This window comes from Loxodonta africana, chromosome 11 (assembly GCF_030014295.1).
Source record: "Loxodonta africana isolate mLoxAfr1 chromosome 11, mLoxAfr1.hap2, whole genome shotgun sequence".
In the NCBI taxonomy this organism is placed as follows: domain Eukaryota; kingdom Metazoa; phylum Chordata; class Mammalia; order Proboscidea; family Elephantidae; genus Loxodonta; species Loxodonta africana.
The window spans coordinates 24,044,295-24,071,895 of NC_087352.1; the positions used below are offsets into that span (position 1 = coordinate 24,044,295).

The 27,601-nt window shown below is 43.8% G+C and overlaps 1 protein-coding gene across 3 annotated transcripts in view; it reads right to left on the reverse strand.

The window, feature by feature from the left end:
• The window catches only part of RDH13 (retinol dehydrogenase 13), a 28,861-nt gene extending 13,071 nt beyond the window's left edge, over positions 1 to 15,790 (reverse strand). Inside the window, exons 1-4 of one of the 3 annotated variants that reach the window (XM_064293342.1) lie at positions 12,237 to 12,362; positions 10,715 to 10,833; positions 9,344 to 9,499; positions 3,060 to 3,164 (exon numbers count right to left, since the gene is read on the reverse strand). In XM_064293342.1, coding sequence (XP_064149412.1) covers positions 3,060 to 3,164; positions 9,344 to 9,470 — 232 coding nt within the window. In that variant the 5' untranslated portion in view covers positions 9,471 to 9,499; positions 10,715 to 10,833; positions 12,237 to 12,362. Of the gene's footprint in view, positions 1 to 3,059; positions 3,165 to 9,343; positions 9,500 to 10,714; positions 10,834 to 12,236; positions 12,363 to 15,599 lie in introns of those variants that run through there. The other 2 variants (XM_010586610.3, XM_010586611.3) reach the window with 2 other exon arrangements.
• Positions 15,791 to 27,601: the final 11,811 nt, after the last annotated feature.

Sequence of the window (27,601 nt, forward strand, 5' to 3'; positions counted from 1 at the left end):
AAGGTTGGCGGTTCGAATCCACCAGGTGCTCCTTGGAAACCCTATGGGGCAGTTCTACTCTGTCCTATAGGGTCGCTATGAGTCAGAATCGACTCCATGGTGATGGGTTTTATTGGTATCTTGGAGCCCTGGTGGCGCAGTGGTTAAGAGTTTGGCTGCTAACCAAAAGGTCAGCAGTTCGAATTCACTAGCCGCTCCTTGGAAATCCTATGGGGCAGGTCTACTCTGTCTATAAGGTCGCTATGAGTTGAAATCAACTTGATGTCAACCAGTTTAGTTTTTTGTTTTACTGGTATCTTAACAAGCATTTGTTACTGTTGTTAGGAGCCCTGGTGGCACAACAGTTAAAGGCTTAGCTGCTACAAAAATAGAGAGTGGAGAGAAGGAGTGTGCTGCCACACTGGGGGAGAGCAACTAGGAGTATACAGCAAGGTGTATATAAATTTTTGTATGAGAGACTGACTTAAATTGTAAAGTTTCACTTAAAGCATAATAAAAAAATTTTTTTAAAAGGCTTAGCTGCTAACTGCAAGGTTGGTGGTTCAAGCCCACCCAGCGGCTCTGTAGTAGAAAGACCTGGTGATCTGCTCCTGTAAAGATTTAGCCCAAAACCAAACCCATTGCCGTAGAGCCAATTTTGACTTATAACGACCCTACAGGACAGAACGGAACTACCCCACACGGTTTCCAAGGCTGTAATCTTTAGGAAGCTGACTGCCACATCTTTCTCCCACGGAGCAGCTAGGGTTGGTTCAAACCAAGAAAACCCTATTGGGCGGTCCTACTCTGTCGCATGGGATCACTAGGAGTCGGAATCAACTCAGTGGCACCCAACAACAACATACCTGTTAAAGCTGATAATAACAAGTATTTTATCTTTGTTTTTTATTTCATTTTTCTAATAATTTCTATTATATTTTACAAAATTATGGGTCCATGTCTGTTTGGATATTTTTTAAAAAGACAAAATCCGGTACTTCCCCCCAAATAGCTTGAGAAGCCTTGTTTTTGCCCTTTTAACTATCACCAGTATTACAAGTGTTACTGCTCAGAACAATCATTTATCTATTGATTTTGTTGATGGCATCTTTTTTCCAAAGCTTTCCATTTTTATACAGCAGTTTTACAACCTTGGCACTACTGACATTTGGGGCTGGACAATTCTCTGTGGTGGGCGGCTCTCCTGTACATTGTAGGATGTTGAGGAGCATCCCTGGCCTCCATCCACTAGATGGCAGTAGCACCACCCACCCCGAAGCTGTTGGGTACCGTCGAGTTGATTTCAACTCACAGCAACCCCATGTGATGGTGTAGAACTGCCCCATAGGGTTCCCTAGGCAGTAGCATTTATGGGAGCAGATCGCCCAGGTCTTTCTCCTGCAGAGCAGTTGGGTGGGTTCAAACCACCAACCTTTCAGTTAGCAGCCAAGCACTTAACCATTGCACCACAAATGCCTCCAGACGTTGCCAAATGTCCACGGGGGTGCAAATGTCCCCAGGCTGAGAACCACTGTCATTTAGTCAAACACCATTTCAAGACATATACCTTCAGGGTAAATATTTGTTGAACGAGTGGGAGGGAGAGAGGGCAGACATTCAAACAAGATCAACCCTCACCTCATGTCTCTACTCTTTCCTTCCTGCAGGGAGGATCTGCTGTCCAACCATCTGGCCCTCTCCCCTCTAGACTGCCTGGCTCCTTCCTCCAAGTCTGCATTCACCTGATTCCCCTTTGCTTCCTCCCATCTGAGCCACAAACACACTGACCTCAATCTTCTCTTTAGTGAAATGGGACAAAAATGGAGGAAGAAGTGATCACATAGACAACTTGCCCGAAACAGGGCCTGGAACGTGGTAGGGGTATAAGGAATTGCTGGGCATATCAATTATTCAAATTTGATGTACCCTGATGCTGGAGGTTCTCCAGGAATCTCCTCCTTGTTCCGCCTCTACACTCGGCCCCTATGCTGATCACCTGTATCCACTCCAGCCCCCAATACAGGGGGTCATGTCTCACACTCACACACACACCTTTTCACACATTTCAGAGTCACCTCCCCAAACCTTGCTTTTTTTTTTTTTTTTAACTCTTTGTGTGTGTGTGTGTGTATGTGGTAAATGTATATATATATATATAAAACATTTTGTCATTTCAACAATCTTCACGTGTACAGTTCAGTGACATTGATTGTGTTCATTATGTTGTTCAGCCATCACCCTTAGCTGTTCCCTACCTTGCTCTTAAGATAAAGACCAAGCTCACAACATGGCCTCCAAGGCCCTGTGTGGTCAGGCTCCACCGACCCCACTACCCTCATCTCCCTCCACACAGCCCCTGCTCACCCAGCTCCTGTCACACAGCCTCCTCACTGCTCCCTGAGGACACCAAGCTAGCTCCTGTCCCAGGGCCTTGTGAAAGCAAGGCCTGGGCAGGAAGACCAACTCGTCTTTCCACCTCCGTCACCTGCCACATCCTCAGGGATGCCCTCCTGGACCTCAAAGCCCAGGCCAGTGACTGATGACTAGAGACTGACCAAGAAAGAGAGAGGCCAAAGGACTCCCTGAGAGGACTGACAGACAGAGACTGAAGGACTGATGGAGACTAAAGGACTGACAGAGTGAAGGACAAGCAGACTGAAGGACTGACAGAGACTGAAGGGCAGACTGACAGAGACTGAAGGACAGACAGAAACTGAAAGATCAACCAACAGAATGAAGGACAAACTGACAGACTGAAAGACTGACTGACGAATGGAGACATCACAGGATTTTCTGAGTGGTTGAAGAACCAACAGACTGAGACTGAAGGATGGACAGAAAAGGGGAAAAAAAAGTCAACAGTAACTGAAGGAGTAACAAAATGGCTGATGGAGCGTCCAACTGATGATTCGTCAGCAAACTAGCAAAGGCCTGACAACTCGGCAAGGGGCTCACTAAGGGGCAGACCCTGCTGCCTTAGCTAATGGGCAAGGGTGCCCTCCCAGGGCCTGTGACCCACCCACAAGGAATCCACTCAAACCCCAGGCTGGAACCACCCAGAGCACAGGCCATGCCCTCACCCAGGTAATTCACGCCAAACTGCATCTCGAAGCCGTCCTCGGTGGTCTGGTGGGGGCACCGCATCACGGCCGCATTGTTGACCAGAATGTCCACTCGCTCTTCCTCTGGAAGACAGGGGTAAGGACAAACACATCAGCTCCACACCTGTGTGAGGCATCAGCACCACACCGAGGGACAAAGCCCCCTGTCTTAGTTACCAGGTGCTACCATAATAGACATACCACAAGTGGGAGGCTTTAACAGACAGAAATTTATCATCTCACAGTTAGGAGGCTAGAAGTCCGAACTCAGGGCACCAGCTCTAGGAAAGGCTTTCTCTCTCTGTTGGGTCTGGGTCCTTGTCTCTTTTCAGCTTCTGTTCCTCAGCATGACATCTATCTTCCCCCATCTCTGCTTGCTTGCCTCCTTGTCTAACCTGCTCTCTTATATCTCAAAAGAGATTGATTCAAAACACACCCTACACTAATACTCCCTCATTAACCTAACAAAAAAAAAACATTCCCAAATGGGATATAACCACAGATATAAAAAATCAAAACCAAACCTGTTGCCATCGAGTGGATTCCAACTCATAGCAACCCTACAAGACAGAGTAGAAGTGCCCCATAGGGTTTCCAAGAGCTGGTGGATTCGAACTCCCAACTTTTTGGTTAGCAGCCTGAGCTCTTAACCACTGTGCCATCAGGGCTCCACCACAGGTATAGTGGTTAGGATTTACAAAACATACTTTTGGGGGACACAATTCAATCCACAAGACCCCCATCTGGGCCTCATAAAGCTTTTCCAGAACAGGAAAGACACTGGGTCTGCTGCAGGAGCTTTGGGGCCTCAAATTGGGGGTTATGTGTGGGAGCCAGGGCCCTGCAGATAGACAGTTCTGGGTTTGAATTCCAATTCTCCCACTTGGTTTGTACAATCAAGTGTCCCTCTCAGAGTCTCAGTTTTCTCATCCATAAAATGGGATGAGTAACAGTGCCTTCCTCCCAAAGTGGTGTTCAGGATTAGTGCAGACAGCGAATTAAGTGTCTAACAACTGATAAGCAGGAGCCTCTACAGTCGATTCTCATTACCTGCAGTTGTTATGTTTCATAACGGAGCCCTGGTGGTGCAGTGGTTAAGCACTTAGCTGCTAAGAGAAAGGTCGGTGGTTTGAACCCACCAGCTGGTCTGCAGGAGAAAGACGTGGCAGTCTGCTTCCATGAAGATTACAGCCTTGGAAACCCTATGGGGCACTTCTACTCTATCCTTAAGGGTCTCTTTGGTTTGGAATCGACTCAACGGCAATGGGTTTATGTTCTATAAAGTCGACCACGAACACTGAATTAGCCAATATTGAACCACTACTCCTAGAGGAAACACAGGGTTAGCGTCCTGCAAGCTTCTGGTCAAAACATTTTGTTATATGTGTTTCTCTTTAAAGACACCTTCCCAGTTACCAGTTGCTGTCAAGTCAATTCTGACTCATGGCAACTGCACGTGTGTCAGAGTAGAACTGTGCTCCACAGGGTTTTCAGTGGCTGATTTTTCAGCAGACAGCTAGGTCTTTCTTCTGAGGTGCCTCTGAGTGAGCTCAAATCTACAACCTTTTGGTTAGCAGCCAAGTGCATTAATCATTTGCACCACACATTATTAAATATATATTGTTAATTCACTAACACAGAACTAATGGCCAACAGCACTGTAACTCATGAATGAACAAAGCTTATCTAACACATGTATTTTCTCTGTAAGGCCTATCACAGCCTCCCTTCTTGCACTTAGGAACCCTAGAGAGCACTTGAGCACTGCACTTGCAGCCATCTCAAACAGCAAAATCACCAGCAAAAAGCACAAAAATTAGAAAAATGTGGCATGAAACAGATCAGGAAAAGGACACTTGTTTACAGGATGAGAGCTGAAACAAGCAGGTAGGACATCGCCCTCTTCGACCTCAGCTGAGAACATGCACGTTGAGTGATTCAACTTTTTCGTCACTCTGTGCATGTCCACAAATGACCATGAAAGCTCCATGAGTACTGATTTTGGGATTACAAAGAAATGTTCGCACATAGGAGAATTCACAAATATGGAATCTGCAAATAGGGAGGATTTCTTTATTTATTTGTGGAGAAGGGAATGCAGCATAGCAGTTAAGAACAGAAGTTCTGCAGTCCCTGGGTGCACAGACGGCTAAGCAGTGGACTACTAAAAAAAAAACCACTGCTGAAAAGTTGGCAGTTTGAACCTACCCAGACATGCTTCAGAAGAAAGCCCTGTCAATTTGCTTCCAAAAGGTCACAGCCTTGAAAACCCTATGAAGCACAGTTCTACTCTGACACACAAGGGGTCGCCATGAAGCGGACTCAGCTTGACTCGAGGACAACCGACAACAATCCAAACTTTAAAGATGTGCATGCCCTTTTGCCTCAATAATTCTACTTGTAACAGCCAGTGCTAAAGATCTTGCATAAAGAACACAAGCTCTGGAGCTGGACAGACGAGGTTCAAATACCAGCTCTACCCTTGACCAGCTGTATGACCCTGGCCAAGTTGCATAGTTTCTCTGTGACTCAGTCTCCTCATTTAAAAAAAAAAATAATAGTAGCACCTGCCTGGCAGAACTGTATTAATAATTATTCACTCAAGTATTCTCTAAGCACCTATTATTGGGCACTGGAAATACAGGGTGAACAAGACAGAGTTCTGGCCCCCACCCACATGGACCTCACAATCTAATGCAGCTAAGAGTCAAACACATGACCAAATACATCAGGAAATACTCTAGCGGTAAGAGCTGCAAGTCCATGGATGCAGCAGTCAAGAAATCAAACAATATTTACCATATTGGGCAACATGGCTGGGTGGCACAAACAGCTGATAGTTCAAACCCACCCAGAGGCACCTTGGAAGAAAGGTCTGACTACCTGCTTCCAAAAGGTCATAGCCTTGAAAACTCTATGAAGCAGTTTCACTCTGCACACGTGGGGTCACCATGAGTTGGAATTGACTCAACAACGAACAACAACAACATTGCCTTGGTCAAATCTGCTCCAAAAGACCGCTTTAAAGTTTTAAAAAGCAAAGATGTCACTTTGATGACAAAGATGCAGTATTTCCATCTGTTGTGTTGGAAAGGGTAGAGGAAAATAGGCTGTCTCAAAGATCAACAGATATCCTCGTGCATGTGAGAATTCATCTACACAAGGATATTCCAGCAAAAGGCTAGAAACAAGCAAGCCAAGTGTCCACTGATAGAGGACCAGTTAAGTCAATCTGCCAGATTCACACACAGGAATAAACAATACTGCCAAAAACAAGAATGAGGAAGCTCTTCAGGCACTGATATGGAATGATCTTCAAGAAAGCATGGTAACAGAAAAGCAAGGGGCAGGAACAGCACCGTATGGATAGCAGGCTACCATTTGTAGAAAAAAGCTAAGTGGGGGTAGAATGTAGATATCTGTTTGCTTTAAAAATGCACAAAACACCTCCAAAAAGATACACAAAAAGCCAGATCACAGAACACCTCTGAAAAGAGCAGATAACTGGGTAGCTGTTGTTGTTGTTGTCAGGTGCCATCAAGTCGGTTCCAACTCATAGCGACCCTATGTAAAACAGAACAAAACACTGCCTGGTCCTACGCCACCCTCACAACTCCTATTATGCTTTAGTACATTGTTGCAGCTACTATGTTTATCCATCTCATTGACAGTCTTCCTCTTTTTCACTGACCCTCTACTTTAGTCAAGTATGATGTCCTCCTCCAACGACCGGGCCCTCCTGATAACATTTCCAAAGTATGTGAGGGGAAGTCTAGCCATCCTTGCTTCTAAGAGAGAATTCTGGTTGTCCTTCTTCCACGACAGATTTGTTGCTCTTTTGGCAATCCACGGTATATTAAACATTCTTCGCTCACACCATAATTCAAAGGCATCAATTCTTCTTTGGTCTTCCTTATTCACTGTCCAGTTTTCGCATGCATATGAGGCGACTGAAAACACCATGGCTTGGGTCAGGGGCACCTGAGTCTTCAGGGTAATATCTTTGCCTTGTAACATTTTAAAGAGGCCTTTTGCAACAGATTTGCCCAACACGGTGTGTCATTTGATTTTGTGACTGCTGTTTCCATGGGTGTTGATTGTGGATCCAAGTAAAATGAAGTCCTTGACAACTTCAACCTTTTCTCCATTTATCATGATGTTGGTTGTTGATAGCTAGGGGCAGGTACAGCAGGAAGACTGCTGTATAGCTTTTGTACTTTCAGGATGCTTAATCACGTACTTAATTTCCTACTAGAAAAAGAAGTAAATAGTTTTGAGCACACCTGGCTGGAGGCAAGGAAGTGAGTCATCAATTTGGCAGAACTGCTGAAAATACGAGCACAATCCTTGGATTTGTTGAAAGAAACTCCCCAGCAAAGAAAGCAGCAGTTCCCTACACTCCATACTGCACCCTATGAGTCCTCCATTATAGCACATATTGTCTATATCTACCTGTCTTGTAAATGAGCCAAAGATGGCCTCTGTGTGTTGGCCCCAGGTTGTTCATTTCTTCATAACAGACTGGGGCCCATCAGTCCAACAAGCCCACAGGTGCCAAATACGTATATGTACACGTCCAATTGTTTAAAAAATAGCCCAGATAAGCAGATTTTCAGCCATTTACAGCCTGCCTGCTTTGCACCTTGGAAGAGAGGCCTGGCAATCTACTGCCGAAAAATTAGCCATTGATAACCTATGGAGCACACTTCTACTCTGACACACAGTGGGGCACCATGAGTCAGAACTGACTAGATGGCAACTGGTATGGTATAGTGGGACCATCAACAGATGAATGGGTAAACAAAATGTGGTATATTATTCAATCATAAGATGAAATGAAGTTGATACATGTTCCGACAGGGATGAATCGTGAAAACATACTGTATGATTTCATTTACAGGAAATATCCTGAATAGGCAAATCAATGGAGACAGAAAGTAGATCAGTGGTTGTCAGGGGCTGGTGGGGGTGGAGAGGGAGATGAGGAGTCAGGGCTAACGGGTGTGAGATTTCTTTCTGCAGTGATGAAAATGGTTTGGAACTAGACAGAGGTGGTGGTTGCATAACACTGTGAATGTAACTTGAACACTGTGAACTTTAAAATGGTTAATTTCACATTATGAAATTTCACCCCGATTAAAAAAAAAAATTAGATGTAAAAAAAACTTTCATTCTATGTTTTAAGTTTTCTATAAGATTTATGTATTCTTTTAAAATTTTTTGTTTTGCACTAAATAGATAACAGATAAGTGGTAACTTTGGTGAAGGGTAAGACAGTATACAATACTGGGGAAGCCGGCACAACTTGTCCAAGGCAAGGTCATGGAAGCTCCATAGACACATCTAAACTCCCTGAGGGACGGAATTGCTGGGATGAGGGCTGTGGGGACCATGGTCTCAGGGAACAACTAGCTCAACTGGCATAACATAGTTCATAAAGAAAATGTTCTACATTCTACTTCGGTGAGTAGCATGCGGGATCTTAAAAGCCTGTGAGCGGCCATCTAGGATACAACACTGTTCTCACCCCTTCAGGAGCAAGTAATAATGAAGAAAACTAAAGATACAAGAGAAAGATTAGTCCAAAGGACTAATGGATCACATCTACCACCATCTCCACCAGACTGAGTCTAGTACAACGAGATGGTGCCCAGCTACCACCACGGACTGCTCTGACAGGGATCACAACAGAGGGTCCCAGACAGAGCTGGAGAAAAATGTAGAACAAAATTCTAACTAAAAAAATAAATAAATAAATACCAGACTTGCTGGCCTAACAGAAACCGGACAAACCCTGAGAGTATGCTGGACACCCTTTCAGCTCAGTAATGAAGTCACCCCCTCAGCCAAAGATTAGACAGGCCCATAAAGCAAAATGAGACTAAAGGGGCACATCAACCCAGAGGCAAGGACGAGAGGGCAAGAGGGAACAAGAAAGCTGGTAATGGGGAACCCAGGGTTGAGAAGGGAGACTGTTGACATGTCGTGAGGTTGTTAACCAATGTCATAAAACAGTATGTGTACTGCTTAATGAGAAAGTAGTTTGTTCTGTAAACCATCGTCTAAAGTACAATTAAAAAAATAAATAATAAAATTTTTTTTGTTTTAAATTAAGAAAAACAAGGTAACCGGATTTGGCCCATGGCTGTAGTTGTCCGACTCCTGCTCTAGAACTTGCTTGGTTTAACTCACTCCTCAGGCCTGGCATTGGAAGCCAGCTGCCCAAGACCTCTGTCCTACCAAGCCAGTATTCTTCTTCCTACCTTCAATAATCTTCCTTGCAAACTCTCGGACGGACTTGAGGGAAGACAAGTCCAAGTATCGGGCGTTGACATGGTGATTGAGGGTCTCCCCACGAATGTCCTTTGCTGCCGCCTCACACTTCTCCATGTCTCGACAGGCCAGAATGACGTTGCCTCCTGGAAGCCCAGGACAGGGAAAATTAAAAGAAAAAGAAAAAAATAAAATAAATCCTCTCCTAAGTAGCTACCCCCAGAGAAATGGAAACATTATGTCCACACAACTAACATTCAGAACAGCATTATTCACAAAAGGTGGAAACAATCCAAATGTTCATCAACAGGTGAACGGATAAACAAAATGTGATATACACATACAATGGAATATTACTCATCCATAAAAAGGGATGAAGCACTGATACATGCTACTACGTGGAGGAACCTCTAAAACATTATGCTGAGTAAAAGAAGCCAGTCACAAAAGGTCGCATACTATATGATTCCATTCAGATGAAATGTCCTGAACAGGGAAATCTAGAGAAACAGGAAGCAGATTAGTGGTTGCCTAGGGCTGGGCAACAAGAATGGAGGGGTGTGAAGTTCACTCCCGGATGATGAAAATATTCTAAAACGTGATGATGGTTGCACAACTCTGTGACTGTACTAAAAGCCACTGAGGTGCACACTTAAATGGGTAAATTGTGTGCTATGTGAATTATATCTCGATATAGAGTTGCTATTTTTATGAGTAGCAATCGACGGCAATGTGTTTGGTTTGGTTTTTGGAAAGCTGTTAAAAAAAAAAAAAAGATTAGAAAACTGAGAACAGGAAGCAGGATTGAGCAGAAGACAGGGCTCAATAAATATTTCTTGAATGAATGAATAAATGAATGGCTACAGTGATTGGTCCAGGGTGTGGGCATATAACCAAGAGGAGCCAGTCAGAACCCTTCCCTGAAAATTTATATACATGGGCACTGGGTGGAGGGGGGAGGAGGAGGAGGTTCTCTCTTTCCACTGGAATCGTTAAGCTGGGGCAACCTAGTTCTGGAACAGCCTGAAGTCAGGTCCTAACCCCTGACCTCTGACTCTGGCCGCCAACTCAAACTGAATCCAACTACAGTAGGAAAAAGTGAGGTCAACACACGAGAAAAAACAAAATAAAAAAAAATTCCAAGCATCCTATAGCTTTCTCTGAGACCCTGAACCCTCCCTACCCATTCCAAGTACACAAGCCTTTTTGGCTTAAGGTATCATTAGTTTGGTTTCTACCACTTGCAATGCAAAAAATCCAATGACTGCAACATCTCCCAAGAAATCAAACCCCCTCCCCATGCTCCTGACCTCACACCAGAGCTTTGGGCGCCAAAAGCAGGCAACCAGTCGGTACTTTACCTCTTTTGGCCAGTTCCAAGGCTGTCTGTTTCCCGATGCCGGTGTTGGCGCCCGTCACAATGACAGTCTTCCCGAGTATGGTGGCCTTGCTAGGACAGGCCCCACCACCGACATAGTCTCTAAAGTTGAGAAATGACAGTTCTGTTTGTGTCTCTTCTATTTTATAAGGATACCACTCAGATTGGATTTGGACTAGGAAGAAAGGCCTGGGAATCTACCTCTGAAAATCGGTCAATGAAAACCCTATGAATTGAGGCTGGATGAACCCCCGAAACTATCGCCCTGAGATATTCTTTAAACCTTAAACCAAAAATATCCCCTGAAGTCTTCTTAAAAACCAAACAATAACCCCCACGAACACCTAGCTAACTCAGAACCGAAACCACTCCCGAAGTTCACCTTCCAGCCAAAGATTATACAGGCCTATAAATCAAACAATAAAACACATGAGGAATGTGCTTCTTAGTTCAATCAAGTATAGGAGATCTAGTGGGCAACACTTGCCCAAAAGTAAAGACAAGAAGGCAGGAATGGACAGGAAACTTGCATGAAGAGACAAGCAAAACTCAGGTGTAATGGGAAAGGGAGACCGTGCTGACACACTGTGGGGATTGCAACCAATGTCACAAAACAATTTGTGTATAAATTTTTGAATGAGAAACTAATTTGTGCTGTCAACTTTCACCTAAAACACAATCAAATAAATAAATAATCAAACAATAGCTTAACTAGTAAAGAATGTCTGCCTTGAGATGAATCTGTGAAGCTATTTCATAACATGGAGAAATTTGGAAGGTATTATGCTGAGTGAAATTACTCAGTTGCAAAAGAACAAGTATTGTATAAGACCACTATTATAAGACCTCAAGAAACAGTTTAAACAGAGAAGAAAATATTCTTTGATGGTTACAAGAGTGGGGAGGGAGGGAGGGACGAAGGGACGGAGAGGTTTATTCACTAGTCAGATAGTAGATAAGAATTACTTTCAGTGAAGGGAAAGACAACACACAATACAGGCAAGGTCAGCACAAATGGACTAAACCAAAAGCAAAGAAGTTTCCTGAATAAACTGAATGCTTCGAAGACCACTGTAGCAGGGGCGGGGATTTGGGGACCATGGCTTCAGGGCACATCTAAGTCAATTGGCATAATAAAATCTATTAAAAAAACATTCTGCATCCCACTTTGGAGAGTGGCGTCTGGGGTCTTAAACGCTAGCAAGCGGCCATCTAAGATGCATCAATTGGTCTCAAACCACCTGGAGCAAAAGCAAATGAAGGACACAAGGTAATTATAAGCCCAAGAGACAGAAAGGGCCACATGAACCAGAGACTACATCAGCCTGCCACCAGAACTAGATGGTGCCCAGCTACAATCGATGACTACCCTGGCAGGGAACACAACAGAGAACCCCTGAGGGAGTAGGAGAGCAGTGGAATGCAGACCCCAAATTCTCATAAAAAGACCAGACTTAATGGTCTGACTGAGACTAGAAGGACCCCGGTGGTCATGACCCCCAGACCTTCTGTTAGTCCAAAACAGGAACCATTCCCGAAGCCAACTCTTCAGACAGGGATTGGACTGGTCAATGGGAGAGAAAAAGATGCTGGTGAAGAATGAGCTTCTTGGATCAAGTAGACACTTGAGACTGTGTTGGCATCTCCAATCTGGAGGGGAGATGAAAGGGTGGAGGGAGTCAGAAGCTGGCGGAATACACACGAAGAGAGTGGAGGGAAGGAGTGTGCTGTCTCATTAAAAAAGAGAAAAAAGTCTCATTAGGGGGAGAACAATTAGGAGTATATAGCAAGGTGTACATAAATTTGTGTATGAGAGACTGACTCGATTTGTAAACTTTCACTTAAAGCACAATAAAAATTAAAAAAAAAAAAAAAAGAACATCTGCCTTGAGCACTGAGCTCTTTCAAGAACTATCCATAGGATCAAATTGACAACAGCAACTTGAAAGATCAGACAGGAACCTTAGCGGGCAGTGTTTATGTTAATGGTGGAGGAACAACTTGGAAAAGGAAGCTGAGAATCGTGGTGCAACTCAAAGAATGTAATCAGTGCCACCGAATTGTACAGGTAGAAACTGTTGAATTGGTGTATGTTCTGCTGTGTATGTTCTCAACAACAACAACAAAAGAATAAATGATTAAAAAAAAAAAAAAACTGGATCACAGCGGTCAGATCTGCAACCATATGAAACTGATTACGTGGATGGTGCAGGACCAGGCAGTGTTTTGCTCTGTTGTGCATGGGGCCACCATGAGTCGGTGTCAATTCCACAGCAGCTAACAACCATCAAAGCTATAAATGCGTGCCTTCCCTCTGCCCCAGTGATTCCACTTCTAAACATTTATCCTAAAAGTGGCACATATGCAAGAGTAATTCATGCAATGCTGTCTCTAGTGCAGAAAGAATGCAGACAACCACGAGCCAATAAGGATGGATTCTCTAAAATGGTCTGCAAGAATATTTATGAACATGCTTAGATGGTCACTCTTTTAAAAAACCAGTGGCTGTCCAGTTGATTCAGACTCATGACAGCCCCATATGTGTAAGAGCAGAACTGTGTTCCATGGGGTTTTCAATGGCTGATCTTTCAGAAGTTCACCAGGCCTTTCTTCCGAGGCACCTCTGAGTGTATTTAACAATCTTTTGATTAGTAGCCAAGTACATTAACCATTTGTGCCATCCGGTTCACTCTTTACTGCTAAGTTAAAGATGGGAAATAAACAGGATACGATGCTGAGTGGTGGGAAAAACTGTGGGTTCTCTAGTCAGACACACTTGAGTTCCAACCATAGCTTCCCACTCTCTAGCTGTGTGAACATGTGGCAGGCATTTTCTCCAGGTGTGTAATAAATAGTAGCTGTTCAGGGGCAGGGGTCTGGGGACCATGGTTTCAGGGAACATCTAAGTCAACTGCCATAATAAAATCTATTAAGAAAACATTCTGCACCCCACTTTGAAGAGTGGCGTCTGGGGTCTTAAACGCTAGCAAGCAGCCATCTAAGATGCATCAATTGGTCTCAACCCACCTGGATCAAAGCAGAATGGAGAACACCAAGGACACAAGGCGATTACGAGCCCAAGAGACAGAAAGGGCCACATGAACCAGTGACTATATCATCCTGAGACCAGAAGAACTAGATGGTGCCCGGCTACAACCAATGACTGCCCTGACAGGGAACACAACAGAGAACCCCTGATGGAGCAGGAGAGCAGTGGGATGCAGACCCCAAATTCTCCTAAGACCAGACTTAATGGTCTGACTGAGACTAGAAGGACCCCAGTGGTCATGGCCCCCAGACCTTCTGTTGGCCCAGGACAGGAACTATTCCCGAAGTCAACTATTCAGACATGGATTGGACCGGACAATGGGTTGGAGAGGGACGCTGGTGAGTGAGCTTCTTGGATCAGGTGGACACTTGAGACTATGCTGGCATCTCCTGCCTGGAGGGGAGATGAGAGGGGGTGGAGGGGGTTTGCAGCTGGCGAAATGGACACGAAAAGAGAGAGCGGAGGGAGAGAGCAGGCTGTCTCATTAGGGAGAGAGTAGTTGGGAGTGTGTAGCAAGGTGTATATGGGTTTTTGTGTGAGAGACCGACTTGATTTGTAAACTTTCACTTAAAGCACAGTAAAAATTATTTAAAAAAAAAAAAAAAGGTGCTGTTGTGTGCCATGGAGCTGATTCCAGCTCATAGTGACCCTATAGGACAGAGAAGAACTGTCCCATAGGGTCTCTTAGGCTGTAATCTTTCCCAGGAGCAGATGTCAGCTCTTTTCTCCTGATGAGCTCTGACAGCCTTTCTGTTAGCAGCTGAACACTTAACCATTGCGCAACCAGGGCTCAGTCAAATAGCAGCTACTGTTCTGTATACCGGAAACCCTGGTGTCATAGTGGTTAAGAGCTAAGACTGCTAACCAAAAGGTCAGCAGTTCGAATCGACCAGGCACTCCTTGGAAACCGTATGGGGCAGTTCTACTCTGTTCTATAGGGTCACTATGAGTCAGAATTGACTCAACAGCAAAGGATTTGGGTTTTTTTTTGTTTGGTATTCTGTACACTCAGGAGCCCTGGTGGCCCAGTGGTTAAAGTGCTCAACTGCTAACCAAAAGGTTGGTGGTTCAAACCAACCACCCTCTACGCAGGACAGATGTGGCAGTCTGCTTTCATAAAGATTACAACCTTGGTAACCCTATGGGGCAGTTTTACTCTGTCCTATAAGGTCACTCTGAGTCAGAATCCACTCGAAGACAACGAGTTTTTGGTTTGGTTTTATAGGGTTGCTATGAATTGGAATCTACTAGATGGCAGTGGGTTTGGTTTTGGGATTATTCTATATATTCAATATAATTCCAAACTGCTCAGGAAAAGAAGGAAGGGAGGGACCGAGAGAGAGATGGAAGAAAGAGGATAGAAAGAAGAAAAGAAGGGAAGGATGGAAGAAAACAGTGTATGTATATATGCTACCCAATAGGATCTCTTTGTATACCGAGTTGGACAACCTCATTTGGTATTAAATGTCTGACAACGAGACTTTGGATGGTATATATTTCCTTTGCATCCAGGCCAGCATGTAACATAGAGAAAGTGCTCAATAAATATTTGCTGAATTAATTAAAAGTCCGGAAGAAACCAGACCAAAATATTTACAAGGGTCCAGAAACTTCCCTTCCTCTGGGTGACCTTGGGCCGGTGCCCAGCCCTCTGTAAGCCTAGGCTTGCCCCCTCACATTCTGGGGGAGCTCTGTTGATCTGGTGAACTGGAGGATCCCAGAGTCTGAGAGGAGTTGGTGATCTCTACCAGACCTTCCCTCCCTTCCCGCTGCCGACCGGACCACCACTTATGCGCCCGGGACAGTGGCATGTACTCACTTGAGCAGCACTGTGCCACCTATCGCCGTGCCCAGCACGGACAGTGGCACAAGGTATCGGTTCATGCCGGCCTGGGGCAGTGGTACCGCCGCGGAGCAGTCCGCAGACGCGCTCCGAGGTCACTCCAGGAACTAAGGCTCCTTCCCTGCGATCCACGTGGGTAATCGCGCAGGCCTTGCTGGGACCTGTGATTTCCGGGACGGAGCGGCTAGGGGGCGGGTCGAGGGGCCTGGGGGCGGGCCTTCCAGGAGCAGGACCTATGGGGACGGTCCCTGAGCGCAGTTACTGCTGCGATTGGTAGTTTCAGAAGTCGGAGGGCAGGGCCGTGACCTTGGGGGCCTGGACTCCCGGGTCTGAAGGAGGAAGGTTTAGAGGTGAGGACTCCGAGGTCTGACGGAGGAGGAGGTGCGGTGGGAGGAGCTGACATGGGCTCCTAAGGAGACGCCCACCGCTGTAGCTCAGCTTTCCAGACACCACAGGTAGAACTGACGGCATAGATGCTGTTGGCGGCACCCGCAGCTCAGCTCCTATCTTCCTTCTGCCCGGGTCTCAAAAGGGGCGCCTACCTGTCTGAGAGCGCCGATAGAGCCACCTGCCTGTACTCTGCCTCTCTTCCTCTCTTAGATTGTGCATCACACACACTTCTGCACTTACCTGTCCGCACCTGGCGGTCAGGACTCCTGGGAGAGTCACTCCTGGGAGCCGGTCAAGAGCAGAGCCTGGGTCCCATGGACTCCTGGGTCCCTTCCATGACCTGCGTCGCTCTGCACACCACCGCAAAGCGGTCTTATCTGATCCCCGCCCCATCGCTGTCAGTTCCCAATGCTCCAGCAGTGGGTAACATTGAAAGTACACAGAAAAATTCGATCTATTTCCCCTCAAACAAACTGTCACCATCTCATATGTGTTGTGCTATAATGGAATCACCTTGATGACTAAGGTGCTTCTGACCCAAGCCGTGGTCTTTTCAATTGCTTCCTGCGCCTGCAAAAATTGGATGTTGAAAAAGGAAGACGGAAGAAAAACTAATGCATTCCAACTGTGGTGCTGGTAAAGAATATTGAATATACTGTGGACTACCAGAAGAATGATCAAATCGGTCTTAGAAGAAATACAACCAGAAATGCTCTTTAGAAGAAAGGATGGCTACCAATTGCTAGAAAAGGACATAATGTTTGATAAAGCAGAGGGTTAGTGAAAACGAGGAAAACCCTCCATGAGATGGATTGAAACAATAGCCACAACAATGGACTCAAACTTATCAACAATTGTGAGGATGGTGCAGGACTGTAGATGTCTCCTTCTGTTATACATAAGCACACCATGAGTCAGAGCCCACTGGATGGCAACTAACATCAACAGTCAACAGCAGCATAATGGAAGTCACACAGGCAGGAAGGGCTATTTTAAGAACCTCTGTAGGCCTTAAGGAAAACCTGGTGACCTAGTGGTTAAGTGCTATGGCTGCTAAATAAAAGTTTGACAGTTCAAATCCACCAGGTGCTCTTTGGAATCTCTTTGGGGCAGTTCTGCTCTGTCCTATAGGGTTACTATGAGTCGGAATTGACCCAATGGGTTTGGTTTCTTTTGTTTGTTTGTTTTTTGGTAGGCCCTAAGCACTCACTTTGGGAAGCCCTACCTTCGCCATCTTCAACCTATTAAAACTACCCACATTAAACCTGTGTGTTTTATTTTTTGCCATAGAAAATAAATACTTGAAGCACAGGACATTTTAAGGGCAGTGAAACTACTGGTGGATACATGAAATTATTCATTTGTCCAAACCCATAGAACTGTACAACACAAACATGAACCCTGATGTAAACTACTGTTACGGATTGAATTAAAACCAGCTGCCGTTGAGTCCAGTCCAACTCATGCCGCTATATGTGTGTCAGAGTAGAAGTGCGCTCCATAGTGTTTTCATGGCTATGACCTTTCAGAAGCAGATCACCAGGTCTTTCTTCCGAGGAGCTTCTGGGTGGGTTCCAACCTTCCAACCTTTAGGTTAGTAGCCCAGCGCACTTTACCATTTACACCACCCAGGGACTCCTATGGGTTGAATTATGCCCCCAAAAAGCTATGTTGAAGTACCTGTGAATTACTTCCTTTTTTGGAAATAAGATCCTTGAAGATGTTATCAATTAAATTAACATGAAGTCATAGGGGAGTAGGGTAGGCCCTAGTCCAATATGAATGGTGTCTTTATAAAAGAGGACAAGAGACACAGACACACAGAAAGAAGATGGCCTCGTGAAGATGGACCCAGAAGTTGGAGTTGTGCTGCAGCTACAAGCCAAGGAATGCCTGGGGCTACCAGGAGCCAGGAGAGATAAGAAAAGATCTTCCCCTAGCATCTTCTGACAGACTTATGCCCCACCAACATGCTGAACTGCAACTCCTGGCCTTGAGAACTGTGAAAGAATAAATTTTTGTCATTTTAAGCTACTTTGTGGAACTTTGTTAAGACCCTAGGAAACTAATACAGTAATGGACTTTAGTCAATAATAATGTAACCATATTTTTTTTTTTTTTTATAGGTTCATCACTGTAACAAATGTAAGATGTTAATCACTAAAGAAACCGTGGGCAGAGAGAGAGGGGGTATATGGGAACTCTGTACTTTCTCTGCAATTTTTCTCTAAACCTAAAACTGCTCTTAAAAAATAAAGGTACCATTGAGTGTATTTTAACTCATAGCAACCCCATGTGACAGAGTAGAACTGCCCCATAAGGTTTTCTAGGCTATAATTTTTTTTTTTTTGATACTTTAGATGAAGGTTTACTGAATGAACTAGCTTCTCATTAAACAATACACATATTATTTTGCGACATTGGTTGCCAGCCCCACAACATGTCAACACTCTCCCCTTCTTGACCTTGGATTCTCCATTACCAGCTTTCCCGTGCCTTCCTGCCTTTTTGTCCTTGCCCCTGGGCTGGTGTGCCCGTGTAGTCTCCTTTTGTTTTTATGGGCCTGTCTAATCTTTGGCTAAAGGGTGAACCTCAGGAGTGACTACATTACTGTGTGGTAAGGGTGTCTGGGAGCCATACTCTTGGGGTTTCTCCAGTCTCTGTCAGACCAGTAAGTCTGGTCTTTTGTGTGTGTGTGTGTGTGTGTGTGTGTGTGTGTGTGTGTGTGTGTGTGTGAGTTAGAATTTTGTTCTACATTTTTCTCCAGCTCTGTCCAGGACCCTGTATTGTGATCCCTGTCAGATCAGTTGGTGCTGGTAGCTAGGCACCATCTAGTTGTGCTGGGCTCAGTCTGGTGGAGGCTGTGGTACTTGCGGTCCATTAATCCTTTGGATTAATCTTTCCCTTGTGTCTTTAATTTCATTCTCCCTTGCTCCAGATGGGGAGAGACCAGTCAAGTATCTGAGATGGACACTCACATGCTAAAAAATAACACTTATTTTTTGAGACCCAGAAATCTCACTCCTAGAAGCTTAACCAAGAGAAATGAAACTATATGTCCACAGAAAAACTTATGTCCATGACCCCCTTTGTCATGAGACCGGAAGAACTGGACGGTGCCCAGCTACCGTTACTGAACATTTTGATCAAAGATTCTATAGAATAATCCTGATCAAAAAGGGGAAATGCAGAACAGAACTTCAAATTCTCATGGAACCCAGTCTTTCTGGAGCAATGGAGGTTGGATGAACCCCTGAAACTATTGCCTTGAAATAATCTTTAAACCTTAAACCAAAAATATCCCCTGCAGTCTTCTTAAAACCAAACAATAGTTTAGCTTGACTGATAAAGAATGTCTCCCTTGAGCATTGTGCTCTTTTAAGAACTATCTATATGGGATCAAAGTGACAGCAGCAACTCAAAAGATTCAGTAGGAACCTTAGGGGCAGTGAAGTTTATGTTAATGGGGGAGGAACAACTCAGAAAAGGAGGGTGAAAATGGCTGCACAACCAGAAGAATATAATCAATGTCATTGAATTGTACGTGTAGAAACTACTGAATTGTGTATGTTCTGCTGTGTATATTCTCAACAAAAACAAGAATAAATTGTTAAAAAAAAAAAACTTATGTACATGAATGAGTATAGCAGTTTTACTCATAAAAGCCAACTGCTGGAATCAACCCAGATGTCCATCAGCAGCTGCATGGATAAGGAAATAACGGTAAACTCAGACCACAGAGTATTAGTCAACAATGAAAACTCCCAAAAATCAGCCAATGAAAACCTTATAGATCACAGAATATTGTTCGAAACTTCTACTCAGTGACTTTGGATGCATCATCAAGAGGCACCGATCCCTGGAGAAGAACATCATGTTTGGTAAAGTGAAGGGCCAGCAACGGCAAGGGGAACTCTCCGTGAGATGGACTGACACAATAGTTGCAACAATGGGCTCAAACATGCCAACAATCATGAGGAAGGAACAGGACTGAGCAACCATTTATTATTATACATAAAGTTGTCATTAAGTCAACGCCAACTTGAAGGCAACTAACAACAACTAGTTACTGAGTACCTTTTATGCGCCAAGTACTGCACTGAGCACTGATTAAGTATTATCTCATTTAATTCACACAATAACCTCCAAAATAGGTTTTATTATCCCTACCTTGAGATGTTTGCTCTTGGGGATGTAGCAAGGATGGCTGGGTTTAGTAAGAGGCCTTTTCCTTTCTGAGATTGTAGGAACTCACAGTTCCTGAGTTCTGAGAAGGAGGAAGGTGCCACAGAAGATGTGATTAAGAACCTTAGACATAGCTGCAGATGAATGTTTCAAATCCATACTTTACCTCTTCCTAGATGTGTACCTTGGACGATGATTTTCCCTCTCTCAACTTCTGGTCCCTCTTACCCACCAAAATGGCAAATAATTAGTATCCTTAATATGTAAAGAGCACTTATGAATCAATAAGAAAAAAAAAAGAGTCATCCCCAATAGGGAGGAGACAACATGAGAAAAAGACACGATGGGCAATCTGCAGAGAGAGAAAGTCAACAAACAACACATGAAACTACTCATCCTTACAAAGAAATCCTCATTAATGCAATGATGAGATAATATTTTTCACCTATCAGATTGGCAGGAACAAAAACAACGATAATATCCAGTGTTGAAAAAGATGTGGAAAAACAGGTACTCACACCTCGCTGACAAGAGTTTCAATTAGTATACCTCTCCTAAAGAGCTGCCCAGCAATACGTGTCAAAGCCATCTCAGCATGTCTTTGACTCGGCCATTCCACTGTAGGAATTTACCCGGAGGAAATAACTGGATATATGGAAAGAAACGTACATTGGAAAATGTTCCTCACAGCCTTGTCTATAATAGGAAGACACTAGAAACTTCGCATACATGTGGTCATTGTGGGTCAGAATCAACTTGACAGAAACTAACAACAACAACAAAGAAGCAAATAGAATCAACTTTAATGTCCATCAGTCAGGGAGTGATCAGGAAGCCCCTGGGTAGTGCAAATGGCTAATGCACTCAGCTGTTAATTGAAAGTTTGGTGGTTCAAGTCTACCCACAGGTGCCCAGAAGAAAGGCCTGGCAATCTACTTCTGAAAAATCAGCCATTGAAAACCCCGTGGAGCAACAGTTCTACTCTGATAAACATGGGGTCACCACCAAGAGTCAGAATTAACTCCATGGCAACTGGGGATTTTTTTTTTTTTGCTGCACAAATAAACACTAAAATATTCTTTGTGGAGAATATTTCATTTAATCTTCATTTTCTCATTGTTCTTGGAGAATGGTTTATTGCTTGTGCAGGTTAAACCATCCCATGAGAAATAGAGGGGGGTACTGGTTAAGTGCATGCATTGGGCTGAATTTAGATGCTGGTACTCCCAACCTTGAATATAGAATTTTCCTCTCTACACCTCGGCCTCCTTTTCTGTAAACTAGAGTCCTAATAACATCTACCCATGGGGAAACAAACCAGTTGCCATAAAACCAAAAGACCAAACCTGCTGCCATCAAGTTGATTCCTGTTCGTGGCAAGCCCATGTATTGCAGAGTAGAACTGCTCCATAAAGTTTTCTTGGCTGTAAGTCTTTATGAAAGCAGATCACCAGGCTTTTCTTCCACAGTGCCAATGGATGGGTTTGAACTGCCAACCTTGAAGTTAGTAGTCAAGCATAAACCATTTGCACTGCCTAGGGACCTAAAGGAAACCCTGGTAGCCATAGACATATGTATGTGACTGTGTTCCCAAAAAACTTGATTAAAAAACAAACAAACAGGTGGTGTACCATAGTTTGCTGGCCCCTGTTATAAAGTTTGGAAGGAATGACATGAAGGAATTCATGACAAGGAGCTAACCACAGTAAGAGCCAGAACATTCCTGGCTGTGGCCATCACTATTATAAAGAGAACAACCCATGCAAATTCCCTCCTTTGAAGATCTCCCACCTGATTCCCAGGCACAACCAAGACTGTTAGAATATTTTCTTTGGACTCCAGGTAGGCTGTGCCCCATTACGGTTGTTAATGTTAATCATAAGTTTCTGCAAAGTGCCAGGTGCCAAAAGAATTCTCCCACAATGCCCTCAGCTTCCCATTAGAGCTGTTCTAGTACCCAAATCTGTTTTCCTCAGTCAAAGTCAGTCTCCCTCTCTCTCTCTCTCAAACTGAGAGCTCCTTGAGGGCAGGACCTGTGTCTTATATCTTCTATCTTGTTCACTGTTGTATCCCCCATTAAAAAACAAAGTTGTCCTCAAGTCACTTCCAATTCATGGTGACCCCACAATGTCTGTCGTGTAGAACTGCACTCCATATCGTTTTGAAGGCCGTGACTTTTTGTAAGCAGATCACTAAGCTGTTCTTCCAAGGTGCCACTGGGTGGATTTGAACCACTAACCTTTCGGTTAGCAGTCAAGTGCTTAACCATTGCGCCATCTAGGGACTCCATATCCTCCATACCCAGCATGAATTCTGGCACACAGTAAACCAAAAAAAAAACAAACCCATTGCTGTCAAGTCAATTTTGACTCATAGGGACCCTATAGAACAGAGTAGAACTGCCCCATAGAGTTTCCAAGGAGCGCCTGGTCGATTTGAACTGCCAGCCTTTTGGTTAGCAGCCATAGCAATTAACCACTACACGTCACCAGGGTTTCCAAAGTAGGCACTCCATAAATATTTGGGGTGAATAATAATAGTCACAACAGTTAGCACTTACCATGTGCCAAAGGAACCCTGGCAGCACAATGGTTAAGTGTTCTACTGCTAACCAAAAGGTCAGTGGTTCAAACCCACAACCACTCCTCAGGAGAAAGATGTGGCAGTCTGCTTCCATAATGATTTGTTGTTGTTGTTGTTAGGTGCCATTGAGTCAATTCCAACTCACGGCGACCCTATGTATAACAAAACAAAATTTTAAAGATTACAGCGGTAAAGTTTACAGCCTTGGAAACCCTATAGGGGAGTTCTACTCTGTCCTATAGGGTTGTTATGAATCAGAATCGACTCAGTGGCAATGGTTGGGTACTGCACAGGCTTGTGAAAAATAAATTGAAGAATACATGGAAAGCACTTAGAACATTGCCTGGAACATAGTAACGGCTCAGTAAATGCTGGCTTTTAGGGAAGGCTGCATTTTCCAGAGATGGGGGCACAACGTATATCCATCCCACACACTCTTCTTACAATGTGGCATCAAGACTCCTCCATCAAAAGGCAGTGTTTATCTTGGATCAAGTAGACACACGGAACTATGTTGGCATTTCCTGTCTGGAGGGGAGACGAGAGGGCAGAGGGGGTCAGAAGCTGGCCGAATGGACATGAAAATAGACAGTGGAGGGAAGGAGTGTGCTATTTCATTAGGAGGAGACCAATTAGGAGTATATAGCAAGGTGTATATAAATTTTTGCATGAGAGACTGACTTGATTTGTAAACTTTCACTTAAAGCACAATAATAAAAAAAAAAAAAAAAGTGGCTTTTATGTTTTCTCCCCTTGTGTATCAGTCAGGGCTCTCCAGAGAAAATGAACCAATAGGATACAGATAAAGATTGGTAGATAGATAGATAGTTAGATAAAATAAACCTGTTCCTGTGGAGTTGATTCGAACTCATGGCAGCCCCACATGTGTCAGAGTAGAACTGTACTCCACAGGGTTTTCAGTGGCTGACTCAAACCTCCAAACTTGCAGTGAGCAACTGATTGTGTTAACCATTTGCACCACCCAGTTTTGGGATCATTAGTTCCATGGCCATAGTAACTGGAGCAATTCTTTTAGTTCTTTGTTTTTTTTTAACTAGTGCACCTAATGCACGGTTCATCTAAAGTGGAAGGGAAGAAAAAGGGAAGGACGAAAAGAGGATAAACAGGAGGGAAGGATGCAGAAAAGACGGGAGAAATGGAATGGAGTCAGTAACTCCTAGTAGGGCAGATAGCACTCAAATCACTAACCTCCCATCTTGGATTAGATGGGTGATTCCGAGAGGTCAAAAAAGACAGAAAACCCCTCGGTCGGGAGGCTGGGTAAGCTTCCTGCCAGAGTAGTGAGAATCACCACTTGTCCGTCAGTTTGCCATACCGTGGTAGCTTGTGTGTTGCTGTGATGCTAGAAGCTATGCCACCAGTATTTGATCAGGGTCAATCTTGGTGGACAGGATTCAGCAGAGCTTCCAGACTAAGACAGACTAGGAGGAAGGACCTGGCAATCTACTCTGAAAAAATGAGCCAGTGAAAACCTTACAGATAACACCAGAACATTGTCTGATATAGTGCCGGTGGGTGAGCCCTTTAGGCTGGAAGGCACTCAAAATACGACTGGGGAAGAGCTGCCTCCTCAAAGTAGAGTAGACCTTAATGATGTGGTTGGAGCCAAGATTTTGGGACCTTCATTTGCTGATACGACATGACTCAAAATGAGAAGAAATAGCTGCAAGCAACCATTAATAATCGGAACATGGAATGCATGAAGTATGAATCAAGGAAAATCGAAAGTTGTCAAAAATGAAATGGAACTCTTGAAGATTGATATCCTAGGCATTAGTGAGCTGAAATGGACTGGTATTGGTGATTTTGATTTGGATAATCATATGATCTACTATGCCAGCAATGACAAATTGAAGAGGTGTCATAGATTGAAATATGTCCCCCAAAAACTGTGTGTATCAATTTGGCTGGGCCATGATTCCCAGTATTGTGTGGTTGTCCTCCATTTTGTGATTGTAATTTTATGTTAAAGAGGATTAGGGTGAGATTGTAACACCCTTACTAGGGTCACATCCGTAGTCCAATGTAACGGGAGTTTCCCTGGGGTGTGGCCTGCACCAACTTTTATCTTACAGGAGATAAAAGGAAAGGGAAGCCAGCAGAGAGTTGGGGACCTCATACCACCAAGAAAGCAGTGCCAGGAGCAGAGCACATCCTTTGGACCTGGGTTCCCTGTGCAGAGAAGCTCCTAGTCCAGGGGAAGATTGATGAGAAAGTTGACAGACAGAGAAAGCCTTCCCCTGGAGCTGATGCCCTGAATTTGGACTTTTAGCCTACTTTACTGTGAAGAAATAAATTTCTCTTTGTTAAAGCCATCCACTTGTGGTATTTCTGTAATAGCAGCACTAGATGACTAAGACTAGAGGTATGGCATTGCATTCATTGTCAAAAAGAACATTTCAAGATCTATCCTGAAATACAATGCTGACAGTGATAGGGTAATATCCTACGCATACAAAGAAGACCACTTAATATGACTATTATTTGAATTTACATCAACCATTAATGTCAAAGTTGAAGAAATAAGTTTTTTACTCTGAAATTGATCAAACATGCAATCAAAATGCATTTATATTTACTGGTGATTGGAATGTGAATGTTGGAAACAAAGAAGGAACAGTAGTTGGAAAATATGGCCTTCATGATAGAAAAGACGCTGGAAATCCCATGAGAGAATTTTGCAAGACCAATGACTTCGTCACTGCAAATACCTTTTTCCAAAAACATAAATGACAACTATACATGTAGACCTTGCCAGATGGAATGCACAGGAATCAAATCGACTACATCTGTGGAAAGAGACAATGGAAAAGCTCAACATCATCAGTCAGAACTAGGCTAGGGGCCAATTGTGAAACAGTCAGTTGATCATATGCAGGTTCAAGATGAAGCTGAAGAAAATTAGAACAGTCTACGACACACAGAGTATGACTTTGAGTATGTCCCACCTGAATTTAGAGACTATCTCAAGAATAAATTTGACTAATGACTAAAGATCAGACATGTTGTTGAATGCTATTAAAGACAACATAGATGAAGAAAGCAAAAAGTCATTAAAAAGACAGAAAAGAAAAAAAAGACCAAAATGGATGGAAGAAGGAACTCTGAAATTTGCTCTTGAACATATAGCAGCTAAAGCAAAAGGAAGAAATGATGAAGTAAAAGAGCTGAACAGAAGATTTCAAAGGACAGCTCAAGAAGACAAAGCATTACAATGAAATGTGCAAAGACCTGAAGTTAGAAAACCAAAAGAGAAGAACACACTCAGCAGTTCTCTAGCTGAAAGAATTCAAGCCTCAAGTTGCAATACTGAAGGATTCTATGGGCAAAAAAATTGAAAAACACAGGAAGCACCAAAAGAAGATGGAAGGAATACACAGAGCCACTGTACCAAAAAGAATTGGATGACGTTCAACTATTTCAGGAGGTAGAATGGATGGCACTGAAGGAAGAAGTCCAAGGTGTGCTGGAGGCATTGGTGAAAAACAAGCCTCCAAGAATTGACAGAATACCAACTGAGATGTTTCAACAAACAGACACAGCACTGGAAGGGCTCATTCATCGATGCCGAGAAATTTGGAAGACAGCTACCTGGCCAACCGACAGGAAGAGATCCATATACATGCCCATTCCAAAAAAAAAGGTGATCCAACAAAATGCAGAAATTATCAAACAATATCATTAACATCACATGCAAGTAAAACTAGGCAGAAGATAATTCAAAAACAGTTGCAGCAGTACTTTGACAGGGAACTTCCAGAAATTCAAGCTGGATACAGAAGAGGACGTGGAATGAGGGATATCATTGCTGATGTCGGAAGGATCTTGCCTGAAAGCAAAGAATACCAGAAAAATGTTGTGAGGGTTAATGTTATGTGCCAACTTGATTAGGTTATGATTTTCAGTGGTTTGGCAAACACTGGACTGATTGTTCTTCCATAAGTAACATAAGATGATCAGCTAGCTCCATAATGTGATCTGATGTGATCAGCCAATCAGTTGTAAGGGGAGTTTTCTCAGGGTGTGGCCTGCATTCAATATATATGGATGTTCTGGCAAAGCTCACTGGCTTTTGCTCTGGACCATACATCCAGCTCCTCATCCTCTGACCTCTGGCTCTTGGGACATGAACCAGCAGCCTGCCACCTGACCTGCAGATCTGGGGTTCATCAGCCTCCACAGCTGCATGAACCAGGAGAAGCCTCCAGCCTAACGCCTTACCCACGGATTTGGGACTTGCCAGCCTCCACCGCTGTGTGAACAATTTCCTTGAGATAAATTTGTGTGCATGTATGTGTGTGGGTGTGTGTGCATGTATTTCACTCCCCTCTGGTTTTGCTCCTCTAGAGAATCCAGCCTAAGACAGATGTTGACCTGTGTCTTATTGACTGTGCAAAGGCATTCAACTTGTGGATCATAACAAATTATGGATAACATTGGCAAAGAATGGGAATTCCAGAACACTTAATTGTGCTCATGCAGAACCCACACATAGACCAAGAGACAGCTGTTCAAACAGAACAAAGGGATACTGCATGATTTAAATCAGGAAAGGTGTGCATCAAAGTTGTATCCTTTCACCATACTTATTCAGTCTGTATGCTGAGCAAATAATCCAATAATCTGTACGATATGAAGAAGAAAATGGCATCAGGATTGGGGGAAGGCTCATTAACAACCTGTGTTATGCAGATGACACAACCTTGCTTGCTGAAAGTGAAGAAGACTTGAAGTACTTGCTGATGAAGGTCAAAGACTACAATCTTCAGTATGGATTATACCTCAACATAAAGAAAACA